Genomic DNA, 27,316 nt, shown 5'->3' with positions numbered 1-27,316 from the left:
TTCCAATTTGCCTTGATTCATGGACCTGACATTCCAGGTTCCTATGCAATATTGCTCTTTACAGCATCAGACCTTGCTTCTATCACTAGTCACATCCACAACTGGGTATTGTTTTTGCTTTGGCTCCATCCCTTCATTCTTTCTAGAGTTATTTCTCCACTGATCTCCAGTAGCATATTGGGCACCTACCAACCTTGGGAGTTCCTCTTTCAGTATCCTATCATTTTGCCTTTTCGTACTGTTCATGGGGTTCTCAAGGCAAGAATACTGAAGTGGTTTGCCATTCCCTTCTCCAGTGGACCACATTTTGTCAGACCTCTCCACCATGACCTGCCCATCTTGGGTGGCCCCACATGGCATGGCTTAGTTTCATTTAGTTAGACAAGGCTGTGGTCCTAGTGTGATTAGATTGACTAGTTTTCTGTGATTATGGTTTCAGCGTGTCTGCCCCCGATGCCCTCTTGCAACATCCACCGTCTTACTTGGGTTTCTCTTACCTTGAACGTGGGGGATCAACCTTAGGAGGGCAGAAACCAAAAGGAAGAATGAATTAAACCTTAAAGCCTGGGAAAAGTTGATCTCAAACACAATAAGATAAAAAATAATAATAATAAGGCAGAGAAATGCTACACAAATGAAGGAACAAACTAGAAATACAGAAGTCCAAATAAATGAAGAGGAAATAGGCAAACTACCTGAAAATGAATTCAGAATGATGATAGTAAAGATGATCCAAAACCTTTAAAACAGAATGGAGGAAATGCAAGAATCCATTAACATATAAAGAAATTTAAAAATAAACATACAAAGACAAACAACACAATTACTGAAATTAAAAATACTCTAGAAGAATTCAATAGCAGAATATCTGAAGCAGAAGAACCAATCCATAAGCTGGAAGATAAAATGATGGAAATAACTTCTGAAGAGCAGAATACAGTAAAAAGAATGAAAAGAACTGAGAACAGTTTCAGAGACCTCTGGGACAATATCAGATGCACCAATATTTGAACTATAGGGGTCCCAGAAGAAGAAGAGAGAAAGAAAGGGCATGATAAAAATTTTGAAGACATTATAGTTGAAAATTTCCTCAACATGGGAAAGGAAATAGTCAATCAAGTCCAAGAGGCACAAAGAGTCCCATACAGGATAAACCCAAGGAGAAACATGCCAAGACACATACTATTCAAACTAACAAAGACTAAACAGAAAGAAAGAATATTAAAAGCAGCAAGGGAGAAGCAACAAGTAACATACAAGGGCAATCCCATACACTCAACAGCTGATCTTTTGGCAGAAACTCTGCAGACCAGAAGGGAATGTCAGAATATATTTAAAGTACTGAAAGGGAAAAATCTACAACCAAGATTACTGTATCTGGCAAAGATTTCATTCAAAATTAATGAAGAAATAAAAAGCTTTTCAGACAAACAAAAGTTAAGAGAACTCATTACCACCAAACCAGCTTTACAACAAATGTTAAAGGGACTTATTTAATCAAGAAATACAAGAGAATAAAAAATATGTACAAAATCAACCTAAAATAATTGAGAAAATGGCTATAGGAACACACATATCAATAATTACTTTGAATGTAAATGGACTAAATGCTCCAGCCAAAAAACACAGACTGGATGAACGGATACAAAAACAAGACCCATATATATGCTATCTATATATGCTAAAGCCACTTCAGACCTAAAGACACATATAGACTGAAAGTGAAAGGATGGAAAAACATATTCCATGCAAATGGGAAGCAAAAGAAAGCTGGACTAGCAATCGACATATCAGACAAAATAGACCTTAAAATAGAGAATATTACAAGAGATAAGGAAGGACATTGCAGAATGATTAAGGGATCAATCCAAGAGGAAGACATAACAATTGTAAATATCTATGCACCCAATATAGAAGCATCTTGATACATAAGATCAATACTAACAGATATAAAAGGAGACATTGACAGTAACACAATAATAGTAGGAGACTTTAACACCCCACTTATACCAATGGACAGATCATAAAAACAGAAAATTAATAAGGAAACACAAGTCTTAATTGATGCATTAGATGAAATGAATCTCATTGATATCTTCAGGACATTCCACCCAAATGCAGAAGAACACTCCTCTTCTCAAGTACATATGGAACATTCTCCAGGGTAGATCACATCTTGGGTCACAAATCAAACCTCACTAAATTAAAAAAAAATTGAAATCATATCAAACATCTTCTTTGACCACAATGGTATGAGACTAGATATTACTTACAAGAAAAAAAATATAAGAAATGCAAACACATGGAGATTAAGCATCACATTTCTAAATAACCAACAAGTTACTGAAGAAATCAAGAGGGAAATCGAAACATTTCTGGAAACAAATAACAATGAAAACACGACAACTCAAAAACTGTGGGATGCAGCAAAAGCATTTCTAAGAGGGAAGTTTATAGCAATACAATCCTACCTCAAGAAATATGAAAAACATCAAATAGACAACCTAACTTTACATCTACAAAACTGGAAAAAGAACAACAACAACAACAACAAAAATAGTAGAAGAAAAGAAAGCATAAAGATCCGAGCAGCAATAAATGAAAAAGAAATGAAACAGCATTAAACATGAATAAAAGTAAAAACTGGATCTTTGAGAAGATAAACAACATTGAAAAGCCTTTAGCCAGACTCATCAAGAAAAAGAGAGAGAACAATCAAATCAACAAAATTAGAAATGAAACAGGAGAGGTTACAACAGACAATGCAGAAATACAAAGGATTATAAGAGACTATTATGAACAACCATATGGCAATAAAATGGATAACATGGAAGAAATGGACAGATTTTTACAAAAATCAACCTTCCAATACTGAACCAGGAAGAAATATAAATCATGAACAACCCAATTACAAGCACTGAAATTGAAGCTGTGATAAAAAAATCTGGAAAAAAAAAAAAAAAAGCCCAGGATCAAATGGCTTCACAGGACAATTCTATCAAAATCCATATAGCTTTTAGAGAAGAGTGAATGCCTATCTTTCTAAAACTCTTTCAAAGAATTGCAGAGGAAGGAACACTTCCAAACTCATTCTCCGAGTCCACCATCACCCTGATACCAAAACCAGGTGAGACAACACACAAAAAGAAAACTACAGGCCAATATCACTGAAGAACATAGGTGCAAAAATCCTCAACAAAATTTTAGCAAGCAGAATTCAGCAACACATCAAAAAACTCATACACCAGTTGGGTTTATTCCAGGGATGCAAGGGTTCTTCAATATACGCAAATCAATCAATGTGATAAGCCATATGAAAAAATTGAAAGATAAAATCCGTATGGTAATCTCAATAGATGTGGAAAAAGCCCTTGACAAAATTCAGTACCCATTTATGATTAAAACTCTTCAAAAAATGGGCATAAAAGGAACCTACCTCTACATAGTAGATGCTAATTATGATAAGCCTACAGCAAACATTATTCTCAATGGTGAAAAACTGAAAGCATTCCACCTAAGATAAGAAAAAGACAAGGGTGTCCACTTTCACCACTATTACTCAGCATAGTTTTGGAAGTCCTACCCACAGCCATCAGAAGAGAAAAAGAAATAAAAGGAATCCAGATCGGAAAGAACTAAGGCTCTCACTGTTTGAAGATGACATGATACTGTACATAGGAAACCTTCAAGATAGTATCAGAAAATTACTAGAGATGATCAATGAATTTAGCAAAGTTGCAGGATACAAAATAAATACAAAGAAATCACTCACATTTCTGTATACTAACAATGAAATATCAGAAATGAAATTAAGGAATCAATTCCATTCAACATTGCAACAAAAATAATTAAATATCCAGGAATAAACTTACCTTAGGAGACAAAAGAACTGTACACAGAAAATTATAAGACACTAATGAGAGAAACCAAAGATGACATAAACAGATAGAGAGATATTCCATGTTCCTGGGTAGGAAGAATCAATATTTTGAAAATGACTATACTACCAAATGCAATCTACAGATTTTCAATGTGATCCCTATCAACTTACCAATAGCATTTTTCACAGAACTAAAACAAAAATGTCACAATTCATATGGAAACACAAAGACCCCAAATAGCCAAACGAGTCTTGAGAAAGAAGAATGGAGCTGGAGGAATCAACCTTCCTGACTTCAGATTATACTACAAAGCTACAGTCATCAAATCAGTATGGTACTGGCACAAAAATAGAAATATAGACCAATGGAACAAGATAGAAAGCACAGATATAAACCCATGCACCTCTGCATACCTTATTTTTCACAAAGGAAACAAGAATATGCAGTGGGGAAAAGACAGCCTCTTCAATAAATAGTGCTGGGAAAATTGCACAGCTACATGTAGAAGAATGAAATTAGAACACTTCTTAACACCATACACAAAAATAAACTCAAAATGGACTAAAGACCTAAATGAGAGACCAGAAACTATAAAGCTTTTAGAGGAAAACATAGGCAGAACACTCGATGACATAAAACAAAGCAAGACCCTCTGTGACCCACCACCTAGAGTAATGGAAATAAAAACCAAAGTAAACAAGTGGGACCTGATTAAACTTAAAGGCTTTTTCACTGCAAGGAAACTATAAGCAAGGTGAATAGACAAACCTTGGAATGGGGGAAAATAATAGTAAATGAAACAACTGACAAAGGATTAATTTCCAAAATACACAATCAGCTCATACAACTCAATACCAGGAAGACAAACAACCCAATCAAAAAGTGGGGAAAAGACCTACACAGACATTTCTCCAGAGAAGACATACAGATGCCTAGCAAACACATGAAAAGATGCTCAACATCACTCATTATTAGAGAAATGCAAATCAAAACCTCACACCAGTCACAATGGCCATCATCAAAAAGTCTACAAACAGTAAGTGCTGGTGAGGGTGTGGAGAAAAGGGAATGCTCTTGCACTGTTGGTGGGAATGTAAATTGATACAGCCACTATGGAAGATGGTATGGAGATTACTTATAAAACTAGGAATAAAACCACAACATGACCCAACAATCCCACTCCTAGGAATATAACCTGAGGAAACCAAAATTGAAAAATACACCTGTATTCCATTGTTCATTGCCTCACTATTTACAACAGCCAGAGCATGGAAGCAACCTAGATGCCCATCCACAGATGAATGCATAAAGAAGTTGTGGTGCATATACCCTATGGGGTATTACTCAGCCATAAAAAGAACACATTTGAGTCAGTCCTAATGAGGTAGATGAACCTAGAGCCTATTATACAGAGTAAAGTAAGTCAGAAAAAGATAAATATTATATTCTAGTGTATATATATACAGAATCTAGAAAAATGGTTCTGAAGAATTCATTAATGAGCAGCAATGGAGAAACAGACATAGAGAATAGAATTATGGACGTGGAGAGAGGGGAGGAGAGGGTGAGATGTATGAAAAGAGTAACATGGAAACTTACATTATCATATGTAAAATAGATAGCCAATGGGAATTGTCTATATGACTCAGAAAACTCAAACAGGGGCTCTGTATCAACCCAGAAGGTGGGATGGGGAGGGAGATGGAAGGCAGGTTCAAAAGGGAACGGATATATGTATACCTATGACTGATTCATGTTGAGGTTTGACAGAAAACAACAAAATTCTGTAAAGCAATTATCCTTCAATAAAAAATAAATTTAAAAATATATAAATTATGAAAAGGAATCACTGAGTTATACACTTAGAAGTCTCTAATAAAGGCCAAAGTAATTTGTTACTAACCTTTTCGTAATTTCAGTTGGTACCCTGAGAGAAGTACAAGATAAAAGTTAGCCTGCTAGAAGTTTTCAACTCTCTAATATATTAGGTCCCTCTTTCTTGACAAATATTCTCACAACTCTGTTCCAAATTTGCTTTGTCCTGACCCCGTAAATGACTGGATTTAAACAAGGAGGAACAACTACATACAAATTGGCCAGGAGGATGTGAATGTAATGAGGAACATTTCTACCAAACCGGTGTGTCATAAAGGAGAAAAATGCTGGTGTGTAAAAGGCTAAGATGACACAGACATGTGAACCACATGTGCTGAGTGCTTTGAGTCTGGCATCCCTAGAAGGAAGGTGGAAAACAGTTTGTAGGATCTGAACATAGGAGAGGGCAATGAGGAGCAAGTCAAAGATCAGGGTAGCAATGGTAAATAAGCCATAGATGATGTTGACTCTTATGTTAGCACAAGCTAGACGAGCAATTCCCATATGCTCACAGTAGGTATGAGGAACAATATAACGTCCACAAAAGGGAAGTCTTTTAAGAAGTGGACAAAAGGGGATGGCAAGGAGGACTGGCCTCACCACTGCAACAGAGGCCATGATGGCTACCATTTTGTTGGTGAGGATAGTGGTATACCTCAGTGGATAACAGATGGCGACAAAGCGGTCAATTGCCATGGCCAGGAGTACACCAGATTCCATTCCCGTGTCGGTGTGGATAAAGAACATTTGGATGAGGCAGGCTTCAAAGCTTACCTTCCTATGGTTGAACCAGAAGATGGCCAGCATTTTGGGTATGGTAGAAGTGGACAGACCTAGATCAATAAAGGAGAGAAGAGCCAGGAAGTAGAACATGGGTTGATGAAGGCTCTGGTCTGTCTTGATTACAAACAGGATTGTGACATTCCCTACAAGGGCTATCAGGTAAACAACAAAGAAAGGGAAAGCAATCCATATATGGAAATCTTCCAGACCAGGTACACCCAGCAGAAGGAAGGCAGAAGGATGCGAGGTGGTGTCATTAACAAAGGACATTCTGCTGAAAATTCTTGGAGGATGGTCTGCTGTCTTCTTCAGTATTTCTGGGGAGACATGAGGGAATATATATATGGTGGTTGGATGTCACTATATATATTTATATAGTAGAATAATAAAATTATTGAGAACATAATGGAAGGAAATTAGGGCCCTATTAAATTAAACTCTCAAAGATATTCAAATTATTTTTGTCCTGTTTAAAATTCCACATAGATGTTATAAGTTGCACTTCTCTGATGTTAGTGTGGTATAATGATTCATAATCATCTCTGTGTGGATCACAATAAACTGTGGAAAATTCTGAAAGAGATGGGAATACCAGACCACCTGACCTGCCTCTTGAGAAACCTATATGCAGGTCAGGAAGCAACAGTTAGTACTAGTCATGGAATAACAGACTGGTTCCAAATTGGGAAAGGAGTATGTCAAGGCTGTATATTGTCACCCTGCTTATTTAGCTTATATCAGAGTAGATCATGAGAAATGCTGGGCTGGAGGAAGCAAAAGCTGGAATCAAGATTGCCGTGAGAAATATCAATAACCTCAGATACGCAGATGACACCACCCTTATGGCAGAAAGTGAAGAAGAACTAAAGAGCCTCTTGATGAAAATGAAAAAGGAGACTGAAAAAGTTGGCTTAAAGCTCAACATTCAGACAGCGAAGATCATGGCATCTGGTCCCATCACTTCATGGCAAATAGATGGGGAAATAGTGGAAACAGTGGCAGACTTTATTTTTGGGGGCTCCAAAATCACTGCAGATGGTTATTGCAGCCATGAAATTAAAAGACTCTTTCTCCTTGGAAGGAACGTTATGACCAACCTAGACGCATATTAAAAAGCAGACACATTACTTTGCCAACAAAGGTCCATCTAGTCAAGTCTATGGTTTTTCCAGTAGTCATGTATGGATGTGAGAGTTGGACTATAAAGAAAGCTGAGCGCCAAAGAATTGATGCATTTGAACTGTAGTGTTGGAGAAGACTCTTGAGAGTCCCTTGGACTGCAAGGAGATCCAACCAGTCCATCCTAAAGGAGATCAGTCCTGAATATTCATTGGAAGGACTGATGTAGAAGTGGAAACTCCAATACTTTGGTCACCTGATGTGAAGAACTGACTCATTTGAAAAGACCCTGTTGCTGGGAAAGATTGAAGGTGAGAGAAGGGCATGACAGAGGATGAGATGGTTGGATGGCATCACCAACTCAATGGACATGAGTTTGGGTAATGTCCGGGATTTGCTGATGGACAGGGAGGCCTGTCCTACTTCAGTCCATGGCGTCACAAAGAGTTGGACACAACTGAGCAACTGAATTAAACTGAACTGAACTGAACTGAATCATCTCTGAGGTCATTCTTTCGTGGAATGCTCACCTACATCTGCTAATATCAAGTGAAAATCCTTTCAATAATCGTAACTTGTATAATATTTTCCAGTTACCTTGGTTACCTAGTTGAGCAGTACAAAAAAGAAAAGCCTCCAAAATGTTATTTTTAAAAAAGCATAAGTATTGGATTAGGAATCTTTCCTTATAATGGTCAATAGTGTTATTTGCTCAGTCGTGTCTGACTTCTTGAGAACTCATGGACTATAGCGCGCCAGGTTCCTCTGTCCATGGAATTCTCCTGGCAGGTATACTGGAGTGGGTAGCCATTCCCTTCTTCCTGACCCAGGGATTGAATCCAGGCTCCTGCCATCTGAGTCATCAGGGAAGCCCCATAATGGTCATTGTAGTCAATAAAACATCCACTTCTTAGGCTTATTTGCCTGTCATAGTCCCTTCTCTCTAGGTGTTACTTTTTTTTATTTGGCTTAATAGACTGTGTTTAAATCTGTATTTTAGTGAAACTACCTTTTATGGTGTGGTTGCAGAATTTTTAGGATTTTTATACTTTTACAATAAAAAGCTGTGATTCTACACATGTACACATGTAATCATCTTAATAGAGGTGGGGAAAATAATCATTTAATCCCATATCTATGTATTATATTAAAAGAAAAGTTTTCAATAGAATAGGCAAGGCATAAATCTTGTTCAATTAGGCAAAAGGAATCAATGAAAATTCTGCAGCAAATATCATAATGAATGGTGGAACACTGAAATTTTTCCCCCTAGGATTTGGAAAAAGCCAAGACTATCAACAAACATCAATTATATTTAATATATTACTGGAAGTAACAAGGTCAATATGTCAAGAAAAATGTACATAAATTGTTAATTTACAACTAATAATTTAATTTATCAATTACTCAAGTATAAGAATATATTTTATATTTGTTTTAAAAAAACACTGGAAATTGAAATTTTAAAAAATTAAAATTAAATTAATTAAATTTTGTAATTTTAAATTACAGTTTTATAAAACTGTCACCTTCAATGACATCAGAAACAGGGAGAACTTAGCAATAAAGTAGTTAAAATTATAAAACATGACAGAAATTTTAAAAGACTTAAAAATTTGTTTAACCTATAGTTTAAAAGACTGAAGTCTGTTATGATGTCAGTTATTCCTAAATTCATCAGTAAGTTTAGAACAGCTTTATTGAATTCCAAGAAATTTAAGCTTCATCTAACTTATTTTAAGAATACCTTCATTGGGAAAAGAATAACAAAACTTGGTGAAACATACTATAGAACTTCAAACTTATAAAACTATAGTAATCAAAACTTATAGCATTTGTGCAATGATAGATAACTACAAGGTAATGAAAAGAAATAAACACATTTTACAAGCTCAGTTGTATTTTATCAAGTGAAAAATGTGGTAATTCAGTGAAAATAGGATAGTTGTTTCTTCCAGTAATCTGGTGCAATTGAATATACTTACGAGGCAAAAAAAGAACTTTGTCTCCAACTTCACAACATATGCAAAATTTTAATTATACTTCTAAAATAGACCTAGGTTAAAAAAAAAAAAAAAAGAACTTAAATTCTGTAAAATTTATAAAAAGGAGAATATCTTTGCAACCCGATGGAATGTAATGGTTTCTAAGACAGAACACAGAAAGCAAGAACCATAAGAAATAAGCTATTACATGTTACATGAAATTTTAAAACTTATTGTAGAGAATGTGAATTTAGAGAGTAAGACTTGAATAAAATATTCATAATCTCTACTCTCTGAAAAGAAATTCATGTCAAAAACATACAAAACACAACTAATAAATAAGAAAAACAAACAATGGAAAAATAAAGGGACCTAAACTGACACTTGGCAAAAGAAAATGTACAAATGACATTCAAATTCTCAAAATCATTAGGCGTCAGGAATTACACATTTAATATATAATGACATATTACTACACAAGCACTAGAATGATCAAATTAAAAACCATGACAAAATTGAATTTTGGTAATAATGTGGAGTAACATATTCTCTTAAATTACCTGAAATAATTGAACTCCTGGGTGTTTATTCAAGACAAATTAAAACATATGTTTACACAAAGACTTGTGCAGGAATGTTCATAGCAGCTTTATTCATAATTACCCCAAAATGGAAACATCACAACTACTCATCACCAAGTGAATAGACAAATCAGTTTTGGGATGTTTACATAATGCAACTCTATTCAGCAACAAAGCTGGATTTGCTTCTTATGTGTGCAACAGCATAGATGAATCTAAAGTCATCATACTGCGTTACCAATTACTACTAAAGAGCATTAAGTAAATAATTTTATTTCTATGAAGTTCTAGATTATATAGATAAAATAAGTGAGGATATCTGTTCAGTGGTTTCAGGGACAGAATGGGAAGAAACCTAAGATTTTTGACATGATAGAAAAATTATTTATGAGAATGTAGGATATAAGTCAACCCACTCCAGTACACTTGCCTGGAAAATTCCATGGGCGGAGGAGCCTGATAGGCTGCAGTCCATGGGGTCGTGAAGAGTCGGACACGACTGAGCGACTTCACTTTCACTTTTCAGTTTCATGCACTGGAGAAGGAAATGGCAGCCCACTCCAGTGTTCTTGCCTGGAGAATCCCAGGGACGGGGAGCCTGGTGGGCTGCCGTCTATGGGGTTGCACAGAGTCGGACATGACTGAAGGGACTTAGCAGCAGCAGCAGCAGGATATAAATGGATATACAATTACCTTTGTTAAAAATGTACAGATAGTGTGTACATGTAAATGTGTGTAAATTTTACTTTAAAAAATCAAATTTAGATCTGAAGGAAAATTCAATATATAGTTCTTGAAATTGCTGGTAAGAGTATTATATGTGTCTATTGATTGTATATGTTTAAAATGTCTATGATTAAAAAGCATAAATATAAACAGTCATTTTGTAATGCAAACTATAGTATAATTTGATTTAATAAAACATTCAATTTTGGAGCTTATTTAAAAGATAGAATCATTTATCTCACTCAGTTACTGCTGAGAGCTAAAAATCCTAAAATCTAACAATAATATTAAAAAATTAAGGTCAAAGAACATAAACTAAAGAAACAACCTATATTAAGTCTAAATATTCTGCTTATTGTGGTTGATTAAAAATCAGTTGTTTGGTGTTTGGGAACACTCCTTTTTAACCCAACAAAACATGGTTTTAAGTCTTCACTCTCCTATACTCTGATGACCTTAGGAAAATCATTCCCTGAGCTTTATTTTAACCGTCTAGTCTGAGATAATCATGTATCAACTTCAAATGGTTCTTGTGTTAATAAAATAAGATGTTGTATATGTGAAATATAAACATGCCTTAACACTGGTCCCTTAGTAACATTAGTTGAAATAATCTGACATTATTAACCATGAATATGACTCAGTGCTAGTGTTTGATTTTCTAATAAAACACAATAGCTTACAAACAGTATACACATGGCCCCTTCTGAGGGAATATGTTAACTGAGCCCCACCATTCATTTTAAGTTCAAAATTAATTTTTTCATCTAATTAGATGAGGAGCTGTGTTTTAAAGCCTCTTTTTATTTATTTATTTATTTTTTAAGCCTCTTTTTAATATCCCAGATACACATTGCACTTAGGGAACAAATGACAAAACTTTTAATACTCCTTTACTGATACTCATTTTTGAAAGACTTTCTACCTGGGGTAAATTTAAAAATACTTGCTTTTCATTCTAAAATATAGAATATGTGAGTTAGATTCAACTCAGAACAAAATTGGATGCTGTCAGTCAACTCATGTTTTATCACATAAACTGAGGAAAGCACTGTCACCTTTACAGAATCTGATTCTTGAATGTAGGTTAATACACAGAGAAAGCAAATATTTAACATCCCTGTTTTGTAGCTCAGAGTGCAAAGGTCATCCCTAAGGCCTTACAACCCATATGATACAGCAACTATTTCAGAGGTCACTTTACTGACTATAACTTTGATTTCCATGGTTCTGGACTCCAATCACTTACCCAGGCCCATATCTGCAGGGAAAGTACAGAACACAGTGTCTGGATGCTCCCTGTCTGTAGCAGTAACTGAAATAAAGGGGACCTGGCATGTCATCTGTGGTATATCTGCAACTTATTCTGCCTGATGTAACCTCTAGAAACTCTCCTCAATGTCTACAGTGTTAAGCTACCCCACCAGTATGAGCCTTTTGTGGAAGACCCCTCATACACACAAGTATAAAGTATGACCTGGGCTACCTTCCCAAGGAAATGTGCTGCCTCCTTCTGTGTGTCAGGCTGGCCTTCTTGCCCACGATCCCTAAGAGGAACACTTTATACAAAGGTTGTATCTCCCCTGAGAGGGACGTTCTGTGTCCATCTCTTCAGGGACTGAGAACATCTAGTGTTGACTCAAGCATTGACTATGAACCATTTTGGTTTAAACCTCAATCTAGGCAGTCAAGAACTAACTCATTTTGTATTCTGTACCTTAGCCAGAATATTTTTGAATGCAGTTTATCTTCAATGCATATATCTTAATACACACACACACATACACACATATATATATATATATGTTTTTTATAATATTCCCTTCTTTCACTTACATTCCAGAATTGACAGCTATACAGGTGGCACTAGTGGTAAAGAACCTGCTTGATAATACAGGGGACATAAGAGATCCAGTTTGATCCCTGTATTGCAAAGATCCCCTGGAAGAAGGCATAACAATCCACCCCAGTACTTTTGCCTAAAGAATCTCATGGAAAGAGGGGCCTGGAAGTCCATGGGGTTGCAAAGAGTCATAAACTACTGAAATGACTTAGTACACATGCACACATGCTCATTATTTTATATAATTTCAAGTTGTAAAACATGTTGACAGCTAAATGTTATTTTTATTTATTTATTTATTGAAGAATAATTGCTTTACAGAAGTTTGTTGTTTTCTATCAAACCTCAACATGAATCAACCAGGGGTATACATATATTCCCTCCCTTTTGAACCTCCCTACCATCTCTCTCTCCATCCCCCACCCCTTGCCAGGATGATACAGAGCCCCTTTTTGAGTTTCCAGAGTCATACAGCAAATTCCCATTGGTTATTTTACATATGGTAATATAAGTTTTCATGTTACTCTTTCCATACATATCACCCTCTGCTCCCCTCTCCCCATGCCCATAAGTCTGCTCTCTATGTCTGTTTCCCCATTGCTGCCCTGTAAATAAATTCTTCACTACCATTTTTCTAGATTCCGTATATATGCATTAGAATACAATATTTCTCTTTCTCTTTCTGACCTACTTCACTCTGTATAATAGGCTCTAGGTTCATCCACCTCATTAGAACTGAGTCAAATGTGTTCCTTTTTATGGCTGAGTAATATTTCATTGTGTATATGCACCACAACTTCTTTATCCATTCATCTGTTGATGGACATCTAGGTTGCTTCCATGTTCTAGCTATTGTAAATAGTGCTACAATGGACAATGGGATACAGGTGTATTTTTCAATTTTGGCTTCCTCAGGGTATATACCTGGGAGTGGGATTGCTGGGTCATATGGTGCTTTTATTCCAAGTTTTTTAAGGAATCTCCATACCATCTTCCATAAAGACTGTATCAATTTACATTCCCACCAACAGTGCAAGAGCATTTCCTTTTCTCCACACCCTCTCCAGCATTTATCACTTGTCAACTTTTTGATGAGGGCCATTCTGACCGGTGTGAGGTGATATCTCACTGTAGTTTTTATTTGCATTTCTCTAATAATGAGCAATGTTGAGCATCTTTCCATGTATTTGCTAGGCATCTGTGTGTCTTCTTTGGAAAAATATCTGTTTAGGTCTTTTTCCCACTTTTTGATTGGGTTGTTTGTTTTCCTGGTATTGAGTTCTATGAGCTGATTGTATATTTTGGAAATTAATCCTTTGTCAGTGGTTTCATTTGCTATTATTTTCTCTCATTCCAAGGGTTGTCTTTTCACTTTGCTTATAGTTTCCCTTGCTGTGTAAAAGCTTTTACTTGTTTTTATTTTTGTTTACTTGTTTATTTTTGTTTTTATTTCCATTACTCTAGGAGGTGGGTCATGGAGGATCTTGCTTTGATTTATGCCATCAAGTGTTCTGCCTATGTTTTGCTCTAAGAGTTTTATAGTTTCTGGTCTGTCATTTAGGTCTTTAATCCATTTTGAGTTTATCTTTGTGTATGGTTTTAGGAAGTGTTCTACTTCCATTCTTTTACATGTAGCTGTCCAATTTTGCCCGCATCATTTATTGAAGAGGCTGTTTTTGCTCCATTGCAAATTCTTACCTCCTTTGTCAAAAATAAGGTACTCATAGGTGCATGGGTTTATTTCTGAACTTTCTATCTTGTTCTGTTGGTCTATATTTCTGCTTTTGTGTCAGTACCATACTGACTTGATGACTGTAGCTTTGTAGTATAATCTGAAGTCAGGAAGGTTGAATCCTCCAGCTCCATTCTTCTTTCTCAAGACTGCTTTGGCTATTTGGAGCCTTTTGTGTTTCTACATGGATTTTGAATTTTTTTGTTCTAGTTCTGTGAGAAATGACATTGATAATTTGATAGGGATTGCATTGAATCTATAGATTGTGTTTGGTAGTATAGTCATTTTCACAATACTGATTCTTCCTACCCAGGAACATGGAATATCATCTCTCAATCTGTTTATGTAATCTTTGATTTCTCTCATTAGTGTCTTATAATTTTCTATGTATAGTTCTTTTGTCTCCTTAGGTAAGTTTATTCCCAGATGTTATATTCTTTTTTTGAAGTGGTAAATGGGATTGATTCCTTAATTTCTCTTTCTGACTTTTCATTGTTAGTATATATAAATGCAAGTGATTTCTGTTAGTATATAGAAATGCAATGATTTTGTGTGTTTTACCCTGCAACATTGCTAAATTCACTGATTATCTCTAGAAATTTTCTGACACCATCTTTAGGGTTTTCTATGTACAGTATCAGGTTATCTGCAAACAGTGAGAGCTTTACTTCTTTTCTGAGCTGGATTCCTTTTATTTCTTTTTCTTCTCTGATTGCTGTAGGTAGGACTTCCAAAACTATGCTGAATAATAGTGGTGAAAGTGGACACCCTTGTCTTGTTCCTGATCTTAAGGGGAATGGATTCAGTTTTTCACCATTGAGAATAATGTTTGCTATAGGCTTATCATATATGGCCTTTACTGCATAGAGGTAGGTTCCTTCTATGCCCATTTTTTAAAGAGTTTTAATCATAAACAGTTGCTGAATTTTGTCAAAGGCTTCTTCTGCATCTATTGAGATTACCATCTGGTTTTTATCATTCAATTTTTTAATATGGTATATCACACTGATTTGCATATGTTGAAGAATCCTTGCATACCTGAAATAAACTCATCTTGATCATGATATATGAGCTTTTTGATGTGTTGCTGAATTCTGCTGGCTAAAATTTTGTTAAGGATTTTTGCATCTATGTTCAGCAGTGATATTGGCCTGTAGTTTTCTTTTTGTGTGTTGTCTTGGCTGGTTTTCGTATCATAGTAATGGTGGTTTCATAGAATGAGTTTGGAAGTGTTCTTCCCTCTGCAATTTATTGAAAGAGTTTTAGGAGGATAGGCATTAGCTCTTCTCTAAATGTTTAATAGAATTCTCCTGTGAAGCCATCTGCTCCTGGGCTTTTGTTATGGGGAGATTTTTGATCACAACTTCAAATTCAGTGCTTGTAATTGGGTTGCTCATAATTTCTTTATCTTTCTGGTTCAGTCTTGGAAGATTGAACTTTTCTAAGAATCTGTCCATTTTTTCCAGGTTATCCATTTTATTGCCATATAGTTGTTCATGATAGTCTCTTATTCTCCTTTGTATTTCTGCATTGTCTGTTGTAACCTCTCCTTTTTCATTTCTAGTTTTGTTGATTTGATTATTCTTTTTTTTTTTTTTCTTGATGAGTCAGCTAAAGGTTTGTCAATTTTGTTTATCTTTTCAAAGAACCAGCTTTTTAGTTTTATTAATCTTTACTATTGTTTCTCTCATTTCTTTTTCAGGTATTTCTGCTCAGATCTTTATGATTTCTTTCCTTCTGCTAATTTTGTTTTTTTGTTGTTGTTGTTGTTCTTCTTTTTCCAGTTGTTTCCAGTTGTTTTAGGTGTAAAGTTAGCTTGTCTATTCAATATTTTTCTTTCTTAAGGTAGGAGTGTATTGCTACAAGTATTGCTACAAGTATTTTTCTTTCTTATGGTAGGATTGTATTGCTATAAGCTTCCCTCTTATAACTGCTTTAGCTGCATCCCATAGGTTTTGAGTTGTGTTTTCATTGTCATTTGTTTCTTTAAATTTTTTTTGATTTATCTAGTAACTTGTTGGTTATTTAGAAATGTATTGTTTAATCTCCATGTGTTTGTGTTTTTTTAAAGTTTTTTGTTTTTTTTCTTGTAATTGATATCTAATCTCATAGTACTGTGGTCAGGGAAGATGTTTGATATGATTTCCATTTTCTTAAATTCACTGAGGCTTGATTTGTGACCCAAGATGTGGTCTATCCTGGAGAATGTTACATATGCACTTGAAAAGAAGGTGTGTTCTTCTGCATTTGGATGGAATATCCTGAAGATATCAATGAGATCCATTTCATCTAACGTATCATTTAAAACTTGTATTTCCTTATTAATCTTCTGTTTTGATGATCTATCCATTGATGTGAGGGAGTGTTAAAGTCTCCTACTATTATTGAGTTACTATCAATGTCTCCTTTTATGTCTGTTAGTGTTTATCTTATGTATTGAGGTTCTTCTATGATGGGTGCATAGATATTTACATTTGTTATATTTTCCTCTTGGATTGATCCCTTGATCATTATGTAGTGTGCTTCCTTATCTCTTGTAATATTTTTTTTAAATTTTAAGATCTATTTTGTCTGATATGAGGATTGCTACTCCAGCTTTCTTTTGCTTCCCATTTGCATGGAATATATTTTTTCATTCTCTCACTTTCAGTATATATGTGTCTTTAGGTCTGAAGTGGGTTTCTTGTAAACAGAATATATATGAGTCTTGTTTTTGTATCCATTCAACCAGTCTGTGAGAGTAAATGGCAACCCACTCCAGTATTCTTGCCTAGAGAATCCCATGGACAGAGGAGCCTGGTGGGCTGCTGTCCATAGGGTTGCAATGAGTTGGACACGACTATAGTGACTTAGCATGTATGCATGCATTGGAGAAGGAAATGGTAAACCCCTCCAGTATTCTTGCCTGAGGAATCCCAGGGACAGAGGAGCCTGGAGGGCTGCCATCTATGGGGTCGCACAGAGTTGGACATGACTGAAGCAACTTAGCAGCAGCATCCAGTCTGTGTCTTTTGGTTGAAGCATTTAATACAAATTACACTTAAAGTAATTATTGGTATATATGTTCCTGTGGCCATTTTCTTAATTATTTGGGGTTGATTTTGTACATTTTTTTCTTCTCTTGTATTTCTTGAATATATAAGTCCATTTAACATTTTTATAAAAATGGTTTGGTGGTACTTAATTCTCTTAACTTTTGCTTGTCTGAAAAGCTTTTTATTTCTCCATCAGTTTTGAATGAGATCCTCGCTGGGTACAGTAATCATGGTTGTAGATTTTTCCCTTTCAGTACTTTAAATGTATCCTGACATTCCCTTCTGGCATGCAGAGTTTCTGCTGAAAGATCAGCTGTTACAGATGTGCGGTTTTACTTGTATGTTACTTGTTGCTTTTCCCTTGCTGTTTTTAATATTCTTTATTTGTATTCAGTCTCTGTTAGGTTGATTAGTGTGTGTCTTGGTATGTTTCTCCTTGGGTTTATCCTATATGGGGCTTTTGTGCCTCTTGGACTTGATTGACTATTTCCTTTTCCATGTTGGAGAGATTTTGAACTGTAATCTTTTCAAAAGTTTTCTCATACTCATTCTTTTTTCTTCTTCTTCTTCTTCTGGGGCCCCTATAATTCAAATGTTGGTGCATTTGATATCAGAAACCCTGAGGTCTCTGAGACTATCTTCAGTTCTTTTCATTCTTTTTATTTTATTCTGCTCTTCAGAATTTATTTCTACCATTTTATCTTCCAGCCTATGGATTTGTTCTGCTTCAGATTCTGCTATTGATTCCTCCTAGAGTATTTTTAATTTTAGTAATTGTGTTGTTTGTTTCTGTATGTTTATTCTTTAATTCTTCTAGTTCTTTGTTAATTGATTCTTGCATTTCCTTCACTTTGTTTTCAAGAATCATTATTCTGAATTCTTTTTCAGGTAGTTTGCTTATTTCCTCTTCATTTATTTGAACTTCTGTGTCTCTAGTTTGTTCCTTCATTTGTGTAGTATTGCTTGCCTTTTCATTATTTAAGGTATTGTGTTTGTGGTAAACTTTTCTCAGTCTTTAAAGTTGAATTCTTTCTTCCTTTTGGTTTCTGCCCTCCTGAGGTTGGTCCAGTTGTTTGTGTAAGCTTCATATATGGTGAGATTTGTGTTAAGTTTTTTGTTTGTTTTTATTTTTCCTCTGACGGGCAAGGCTGAGTGAGGTGGTAATCCTGTCTGCTGTGATTGGGTTTGTATTTTTGTTTTGCTTGTTGTTTAGATAAGGCGTCCTGTAAAGGGTGCTACTGATGGTTGGGAGAGACAGGGTCTTGTAATCAGGTGGTTTCCTTTGTGTGAGTTCTCACTATTTGATTACTCCCTAGGGTTAGTTCTCTGGTAATCTAGGGTTTGGGAGTCAGTGCTCCCACTCCAAAGACTCAGAGCTTGATCTCTGGTCAGGAACAAAGATTCCACAAATGGTTTGTTACAGCATTAAGTGAGAATAAAACAAATACCCAAAAATAAGAAACCAAAGAGGAACCCCAGACAAATGGCAGTTATAAGTCAGGCAAATAATAATTAAAATAATGGAATATACACATATACATATTCATATACATAAGCAAAATAAAAACAGTTCAACAAAAATAAAGTATAATAGATTGACCTGGTGAACAAAGGAAACCAAAAATTATATCTACCAGTTAAGAACAAAACTAACTAAAGTGCAAACTAGAAAACAAAACTAAAGAAAGATGACATGTAGAGAATAAAGCAATGAACACAAAACTAACAAATATGTCGAGAGAAAAGGAAAGAAAACAGAGATAAAAGAATAGACATGCAAAGTTAAATAGAAGTAGGTAAAGAAGATTTATATACTTTAAAGATTAACTACAAGGGGAAAAGAACTGTAGGAAAGCAAACCAAAGGATAAATGTAGAAAAAAATAATGCTAGGTTTTAAAAAATTAGAAGTTAAATTTAAAAAAGAAAAAGAAAAAAATAAGAAAGAAAGAAAAAAAATGTTCCACAGAACTGCAAAAGCCCAACTTAGAGGCAGAAAGTGAAGTCACTCAGTTGTGTCTGACTCTTTGTGGACTGTAGCCTACCAGGCTTCTCTATCTAGGGGATTCTCCAGGCAAGAATACTGTAGTGAGTTACCATTTCCTTCTCCAGGATATCTTCCCGACTGGGATTGAACCCAGGTCTCCCACATTGGAGGCAGATGCTTTAACTTCTGAGCCACCAGGGAAGCCTTTAGAGGCAAAGATTGATAACCACAAAAAAAAAAAAAAAGTAACTTAAAAAAAAAAAACTCAAAAATTAATTAGATTTCTTAATGCCAATAAAATCAACAGCTACAATAGAGGGGGAAGAAAAAGAAAATCCAAAGTAATCTACAGAACAAGTCAAACATAAGGATAATAAATGTTCTTGAGTCACTCCTGTCAGAGTCCTTTCCCTCACTGGGAGTCACAGTCCACCTCACCTCCCTAGGATGCCCTCCAACACTGTGCTGATCTCTGGACCTGCTGTGGGTGCAGTTCAGATTCTAATCTGGTCCTATTCTTGTGTGTTCTTGCCTCCAATGTCCACAGCTATCAGAACTAGTGCGTCTTGTTTTGTGGGAGCCCTCAATGTCCTTTTATATATTCCTTGGACACAGAGTCTGTCTAGTTGATCATGTGGATTTAATCTGAGGCTTATTCAGCTGGTGGGAAGGTTTTGGGCTTTCTTCCTTAGCCACACTACCTCTGGGTTTCAACTGTGGTTTCTTTCCACCTCTGCATGTGGGTTTTCCGCTGGGGTTTGCTCCTGAGGCTGAGCTGGAGGACTTGGGTGAGGGTCAGGAGTGGAGGTGGTGGAACTGCTTGGGTTGCAGGAGTTGTGACAGCACCAGGTACTCAGGGGAGTTGGCAGCTAAAGCAGCAGGAAGCATAGTGCTCTAGAAGGGTATGGCAACCAGTATTGGCCAATACACTCCAGTATTCTTGCCTGGAGAACCCCTCTGACAGAGAAGCCTGGCAGGCTTCAGGCAGTTGCAAAGCGGTTGGACACAACAGAAGTGACACTGTGTGCATTGACGCAAGATATATTTTTTTTGCCTGTGGCAGCTCTGCCCCAGTGAGGGTTGACCATGAAGGTGATGTAGTTGCTTGGCTTGCAGGGACCCTGACGGTGCCAAGTGTGCAGGGACATGGACTGCCTCTGCCGCAGGAGTTATGGTCCTACCAGAGTCTTTTTTCCGAACCTCTTGTATCTAGCGATCAGAAGGCCTCTTTGGCCAGTCTTTCTCTATAGCTCTGCCTGTTTAGGCACTTAGAGGTCTCCCTTGCCTGGGGTCCTTCTCTGTTGTTTGGCACATCAGGCACATAGAGGGGCCCCCCTTACTGAGGTCCTAGTCTTTAGATCTGCACTTCAGGCACATAAAGGGGCACCCTGGGTGGGGTCCCACTCTGAAGTTCAGTGCAGTCAGGTGTTTGATGGGCCAGCCTCTCTATTGTTCAGCTGCCGATGCATGTGGGGAGAGGGAGGCTATGGTGATGGTACCACCCCTCCGCATGACTCAGCAGTATCGCCTTGCTTCCATGGCTGCCTGGCTTTCCTCCAGAGACATTTCCCACCACAATCTCCTCCCTGACATCCCCTCGATCTGTCTTTTTACAGATAACAGCAACCCTCACCCTGGGATTGCTCCACAATCCCTAAACTCTAACTTCCAGCCACTGCACCATCTAGATGACCTGCATGCCTATCTGGGGTATGTATGGCTGTGGCAAGAACTCTCTGATTCTCATTCCATTTAGGCTGCCACAGATCAGCTGTTTCACTCTCAGCCTTAAATGTTTCTCCTCTGATTTAGACAATTGCCCCAATGTGGGGATCAGACCCCTGCTTCAGTTCCCCCATCCACCGAGAGCAGGTCCAGTCCTACTTACACTCTTTGTTCCTCTAGTTCCTTCATCCTACTGAGTTTTGCATGGTTCTATATATTATTTTCCACTGGTCAGGTACTCCTGTCTGCTCTCAGCTGGTGTTCTGCATTCACTTCTGTGTCTGAAGGTGTATTTCTTATGTATCCATGGGGAGAGATGTACTCCACGTCCACCTACTCCTCTGCCATCTTGTTCTCGACAGCTGTATGTTTACTTAACCTTTGTTTGTCTGTTGTGTCATCATCGGTTTCTATATTAAATCATAGGAGAGAAGATAAAGAAACTGTACTGAAACTAAATTTAAAGTTCTGTTACATGATAATTGTGTGACTGTGTGTAAGTCACTTCACTCCTAAATATCTACTTACTTTTAAAACTTGAACTACCTATAGAACTACATATAGTTTCTATAACATGGTGATTGTTCAAGGAATGTTAGATTCCATTATTATTAGTTTTATTACCTCTTGTTTCTTAATTTTTTATGATCCTTATGTCATATGGAATTGGGGGGTACTTTTCCCCGTTGTACCCTATATACGGAATCAATTTTTCTTACCAGTTGTGTCTACACCTATTTACATGTAAAACCTATATACTCATTTTTGTTCCACAGTTTTTGAATACATTCATGGAAGGAAAGTTATGACCAACCTAGACAGCATATTCAAAAGCAGAGACATTACTTTGCCAACAAAGGTTCGTCTAGTCAAGGCTATGGTTTTTCCTGTGGTCATGTATGGATGTGAGAGTTGGGCTGTGAAGAAGGCTGAGTGCTGAAGAATTGATGCTTTTGAACTGTGGTGTTGGAGAAGACTCTTGAGAGTCCCTTGGACTGCAAGGAGATCCAACCAGTCCATTCTGAAGGAGATCAGCCCTGGGATTTCTTTGGAAGGAATGATGCTAAAGCTGAAACTCCAGTCCTTTGGCCACATCATGTGAAGAGTTGACTCATTGGAAAAGCTGGGAGGGATTAGGGGCAAGAGGAGAAGGGGATGACAGAGGATGAGATGGCTGGATGGCATCACTGACTCGATGGACGTGAGTCTGAGTGAACTCAGGGAGTTGGTGATGGACTGGGAGGCCTGGCGTGCTGCGATTCATGGGGTTGTAAAGAGTCAGACATGACTGAGCTACTGAACTGAACTGAACTAATAATATTTATGATGAAATCATAGGATATCACTTTTCAGTCCTTAAAATAAAAATGATTGAGTTCTGAAGGTAGAGAAAATGAGAAAAAGAAGGAGAAACAAGAGAGGATTGCAAAGTAAGAAGGGAGAAACACTTACAGGGCAACTTGGAGCTAAAGAGGGAGTGAGAATCATCAAAAAAATCCACATGAATAATATAATACAAAAAAAAAGGTACATTCTATATTTCTACTTCGAATCTACTGATTCCAGTGACCAAATATCATACATAAAGACTGTCATGGACTTTCACGTACTATTTGAATTGGATAACAAAGCTTAGATTTTTCAGTCTCTGAACTCATTAAAATAGTTACAGAAGGGAGCCAAATACATATTTTGTCAATCACACTTAAATGTACATAATTTAATATAATAAATTGTTTCCCTGCTCAAAAGTTCCATATCATACATATTAGATGCTATTCCATTTTAATTCTTTATTTTTGTAATAACATTTTTTTCACACGGCCATAGATCTGCTTGGTTCTGACTCCGTATATGACAGGGTTGAGCATTGGCGGCACTGTAACATAGAGATTGGCCAAAAGTATGTGAATGTAACAGGGGACATTTCGGCCAAAGCGATGTGTCATAAAGGAAAACAGAGCTGGTGTATAGAAGGCAAGAATTACGCAAACATGGGAACCACATGTGCTGAGAGACTTGAGTCGTGCTTCATGAGAAGGAAGACGAAAAACAGCACGGAGTATCTGAACATAAGAAAGGGCAATGGCTATGATATCAAACACTAGGATTGACATAGCACCTAAGCCATAGATGATATTGATCTTGATGCTGGCACAAGATAGGCGAGCAAGGCCCATGTGTTCACAGTAGGTATGAGGGATGACTTGATTCTCACAGAAGGGCAGCCGTAAAATGAGAAATATAAATGGAATAACAGAAATAAATGACCTCACTAAAACACCAACACCAATCATAGAAATGACCCTGTTGGTGAGGATGGTGCTATATCGGAGGGGGTTGCAGATGGCCACATAGCGGTCATAAGCCATTGCCAAGAGGACTGCTGACTCCATACCAGTGAAGTTGTGGATGAAAAACATCTGAGTGAGGCAGGCTTCAAAGAGGATCTCTTTGAGACTAAACCAGAAGATCCCAAGCATCTTAGGGATGGTAGCTGTGGAGAAACCCAAGTCAATGGTAGCCAACATGGCCAAGAAGTAGAACATAGGCTGGTGTAGATGGCTCTCAGCCTGGATCACAAATAGGATAGTGAAGTTCTCTATCAGTGCAGTCAGGTACACAGCACAAAAGGGAAAGCCAATCCAGATATGGAGAGTTTCCAGTCCTGGGATTCCCAGCAACAAGAAGAAGGAGGGGTGAAACTGGGTATCATTGGGAAGGGACATCTTGCTTGGTATTGCATAAGTCCATGTTCCTTACACATGCGTGTTTACTGATCTTCAGAGTACTGAGTAAAGCTCTGCAATGTTTTAAACCTAAGGAAAATAAGAATACCATACAATTGAGTATACTCTCTTCCTCAGTTAATTCACACAGTAAAAAATGTAGTATCAATACATAAACATCAATGTGAAAAAGCAAATTCTTGAGAAGGTTTTAGAAATTTTGTAGTGGATTGTCATAAAAAATTCTACATAATGTATTCATCTTTGTTAGCACTGTTCTTCTCTGCTAATTTGCAATGGTTCTATTACTAGTATTATGCTAAAATGTTGCCTTACTATTAATAATTCATTAATTGCCTTCTCTCATCATCATCAACATAATTTATTTTCAATATTGACATACATAGGACTTTGCCAGCCTCTAAAGTGGTCTGTAGTTTCATTTGATTAGATGGTAACACACAAGTATTAAAACATTTTTTCTAATAATTGCTAATGAACACATATTCATTAAGATGCAATCTAAAAGGTTCAAAATAAATATAAAGGATTCAGGTAAGCCATTTGTTAATATTTATTCATTAATATTAAAGTATGCAGTTAAAGTGCAGTTAAAATGACAGCATCAACTACCATCCATTAAGGTACTTGCCTACTAATTCCAATGCTGTGGAACATGTGCAAATATTATCTCTAATCTTTATAAACACAAATAGGAGAACATTAATCCCATCTTTAAGTATGGATCTAAACCTCATATAGTTTAAAAGACTTGTCAAAACTTGTAATGCTTATAGTTACAGAGCTATAGAAAAAAAATAGAGGAGAAAACAGTAAATTGAAATGAAAAGAGAATGGAAATAAGGAAAAGCTAATACATGCCTAACCCGTATCATATGTACATAGCTCTCTCTCCTCTACACACATTCAAACAGACACATCATCTCTTTTAAACACACATCCATCTGAATACAAGATGTCATATCTTCATTATAATCTAAGGAGGTCATAGTTGTAACAGTTTAAGATTCATGGCAAATATGTTGAAGAAAAAACTAAATAGACACCTGTTCTGAGCATACTGGATCTACCATTTTCAAAGTTACCAAAGCTGTTCTTACATATTTTCATGTACTTTACTTATGGCAATTGTTAGATGAGTATTTTTAAAAATTTGATCATTCATTACTGATAGTGGTTTTGTAGTAAGAAGTGTCTTTTCATCATTTTGTATTATTGGAAAATGCCAGAAGAGCAATGGAAATTATGATCACAGTTTCACTAAGACAATCAGGTATCATCTAGACCTGATGATATGTGTGAGAAAGCAGGGAACTCCTAGGAGGAAATGGCAAACATGAAAACAAGGGAAGCTGAAAGCAATAGGTGTTATTTGTAGGAGGCATTCTGTGAAATGTCTTTAAGAATAAGCTCTTTCTTCCATAATATTGTGGCCTTGAAATGCAAGAGTGAATACTCTAAAAATGTGTGATATAGATAATTGAAAGTAGAATTCAATTATGAAAGCAATATTTTCTGTGATTCATTAACATAAGTTAAAGACAGTCTTAATTTTTTTTTTTTTTTTGTATTCCTAGACCAGAAATCAAGTTGTAACTATCTTTGGTGCTGGATGTTAATCGGATTATTGTGTGATCGTTTCATAAATTGTAGGTTATGTTGTACATTTGAAACAAATATAACATTATATGTCAATTATACCTAAATTTAAAAAAGAAAGACAAATATCTGAGTAGCATCCTCTTCTCTCACACATTATAAAAAAGTACAATTAATTTTACCTCTTCAGTATTTTAAAAATCAGTGCATCTATCTCATTCATAATGAAATTAGTTTAAATCATTATCATTTCTTGGATTTATTACAGCACAGTAGTTTACAGTACTTGAAAGTATGAGGTCTACAGTCAGACTAACTTTTTTTAAACCCAGATTCTTGATTTATTTACAGTGTAATCAAAAGAAAGTAAGTTACAAGCATTTTTCATCTATAAAAGAAGGAATAAATTTAAAGCCTTAAATATAATATATTTTTAGTTTTAGGTAGATATTGAACACTTGAGCCTACTTCAAAGATACCATGCTATCCATCATTCTTTAGATGTCAGGAGAGTGACTTTTTAAAATGCACAGGATAGATTCAGGCTGAAATCCAAATGGGTATATTATGATTACATGCTCCTTCCTAGCTATGATCTTGTCCATTTCTCTAAACTTCTGTCTCAGTCTTCTTTCCCTCAAACTTGTGTCTCTTCTCTTCCTTTCTTTCTCTCATCTTTCCTTTTGTCCATCACTGTGGCCTCGGGATACACTGTGAGTTAGGAGACAGAGAAGACTTACCAGACAGAGCACCAGGATGGAATCCTGTCTCTGTTTTGTCTTAAACCACTTAGTTTTTATGAGAGCACTGCTCTTTGCCTGGAGGAGCTTTCAGTAGAAATTCCCCACAGCCAGTTTTATAAAGCACAAAAAAGACCTCTGAGTATTCAAGATTCTAATCTGGTTTTGAACCAAAAAAAGAGAGCCATTAGGGAGTCCTGGTTTCTAAGGAAAAGAAACCAAAGATGTCAGGTTTACATTATTTTTTTTTAATTTAATTTTATTTTTTAACTTTACAATATTGTATTGGTTTTGCCATATATCAACATGAATCCGCCACAGGTATAGGAAGGTGACTGAATAGGAGGTCTTTGTACTCTTCCCTCACAGAAACACCTGCTCAGCAACCAGTAATGGATGAAAATAAGAGTTCCAAAATCTAGATGGGAGGTTATAAGCCTCTGGTGGAGCAAAGAACAAGACAAAACAGATTAGTAAGAGTAAGAAGAAATGTTTCACTTTGCCCTCATCACTCACCTTTCCTCAGACTGGCACTGCTCTGCACCAAGAAATTCCCTCAGCCTGAGTTCTCCTATGGGGGAATGAGAGAGTAAGCCCAGCTCTGGATAAATGTGTGTGTGTGGTGGTGGTGGGGGGTGGGGGTGCGGTGGGAGTGTACATATACATATGATATGTATTCATGCACAGGCATAGTCCTTTCTCATTATTCTCATTAGTTCTTTTCCATAAAGTCACCATGGACACTGAATTAAAATGTAGGAAAATATCATTCCTACAGGAAATGCAGATCTAGGTTCCTACAAGCTTCTTGCCACTGTTGTAGCCATGTGTTCCAGGAAACAAACTCACTCAGAAGGACAATGCAGATAAATATTATTTTATTCTGGTACACTTCAAAAGTAAATTTTTTAAATATTTATTTATTTTAGTGCATTTCACTACACTTGACAGCTATT

General features: G+C 36.4%; 2 protein-coding genes across 2 annotated transcripts; both read right to left on the bottom strand.

Annotated features, from left to right (window-relative positions):
* Nucleotides 1-5,849: 5,849 nt before the first annotated feature.
* Nucleotides 5,850-6,809, bottom strand: LOC147358057 (olfactory receptor 52E4-like). Its single transcript, XM_086338172.1, has one exon. The coding sequence runs from the start codon at nucleotides 6,807-6,809 to the stop codon at nucleotides 5,850-5,852; it is 960 nt and encodes a 319-aa protein (XP_086194298.1).
* Nucleotides 6,810-23,064: 16,255 nt separating this feature from the next.
* Nucleotides 23,065-24,000, bottom strand: LOC147358056 (olfactory receptor 52E2-like). The gene has a single exon (XM_086342034.1). It carries the CDS (start codon nucleotides 23,998-24,000, stop codon nucleotides 23,065-23,067), a length of 936 nt encoding a protein of 311 aa, XP_086198160.1.
* Nucleotides 24,001-27,316: the final 3,316 nt, after the last annotated feature.

This window comes from Bos grunniens, chromosome 15 (assembly GCF_055505025.1).
Source record: "Bos grunniens cultivar Pamir isolate PY7600 chromosome 15, Bosgru_T2T1.0, whole genome shotgun sequence".
Classification (NCBI taxonomy): domain Eukaryota; kingdom Metazoa; phylum Chordata; class Mammalia; order Artiodactyla; family Bovidae; genus Bos; species Bos grunniens.
Note: the sequence above shows the minus strand (reverse complement) of the source record. Positions and strands in the feature narration are given on the sequence as shown.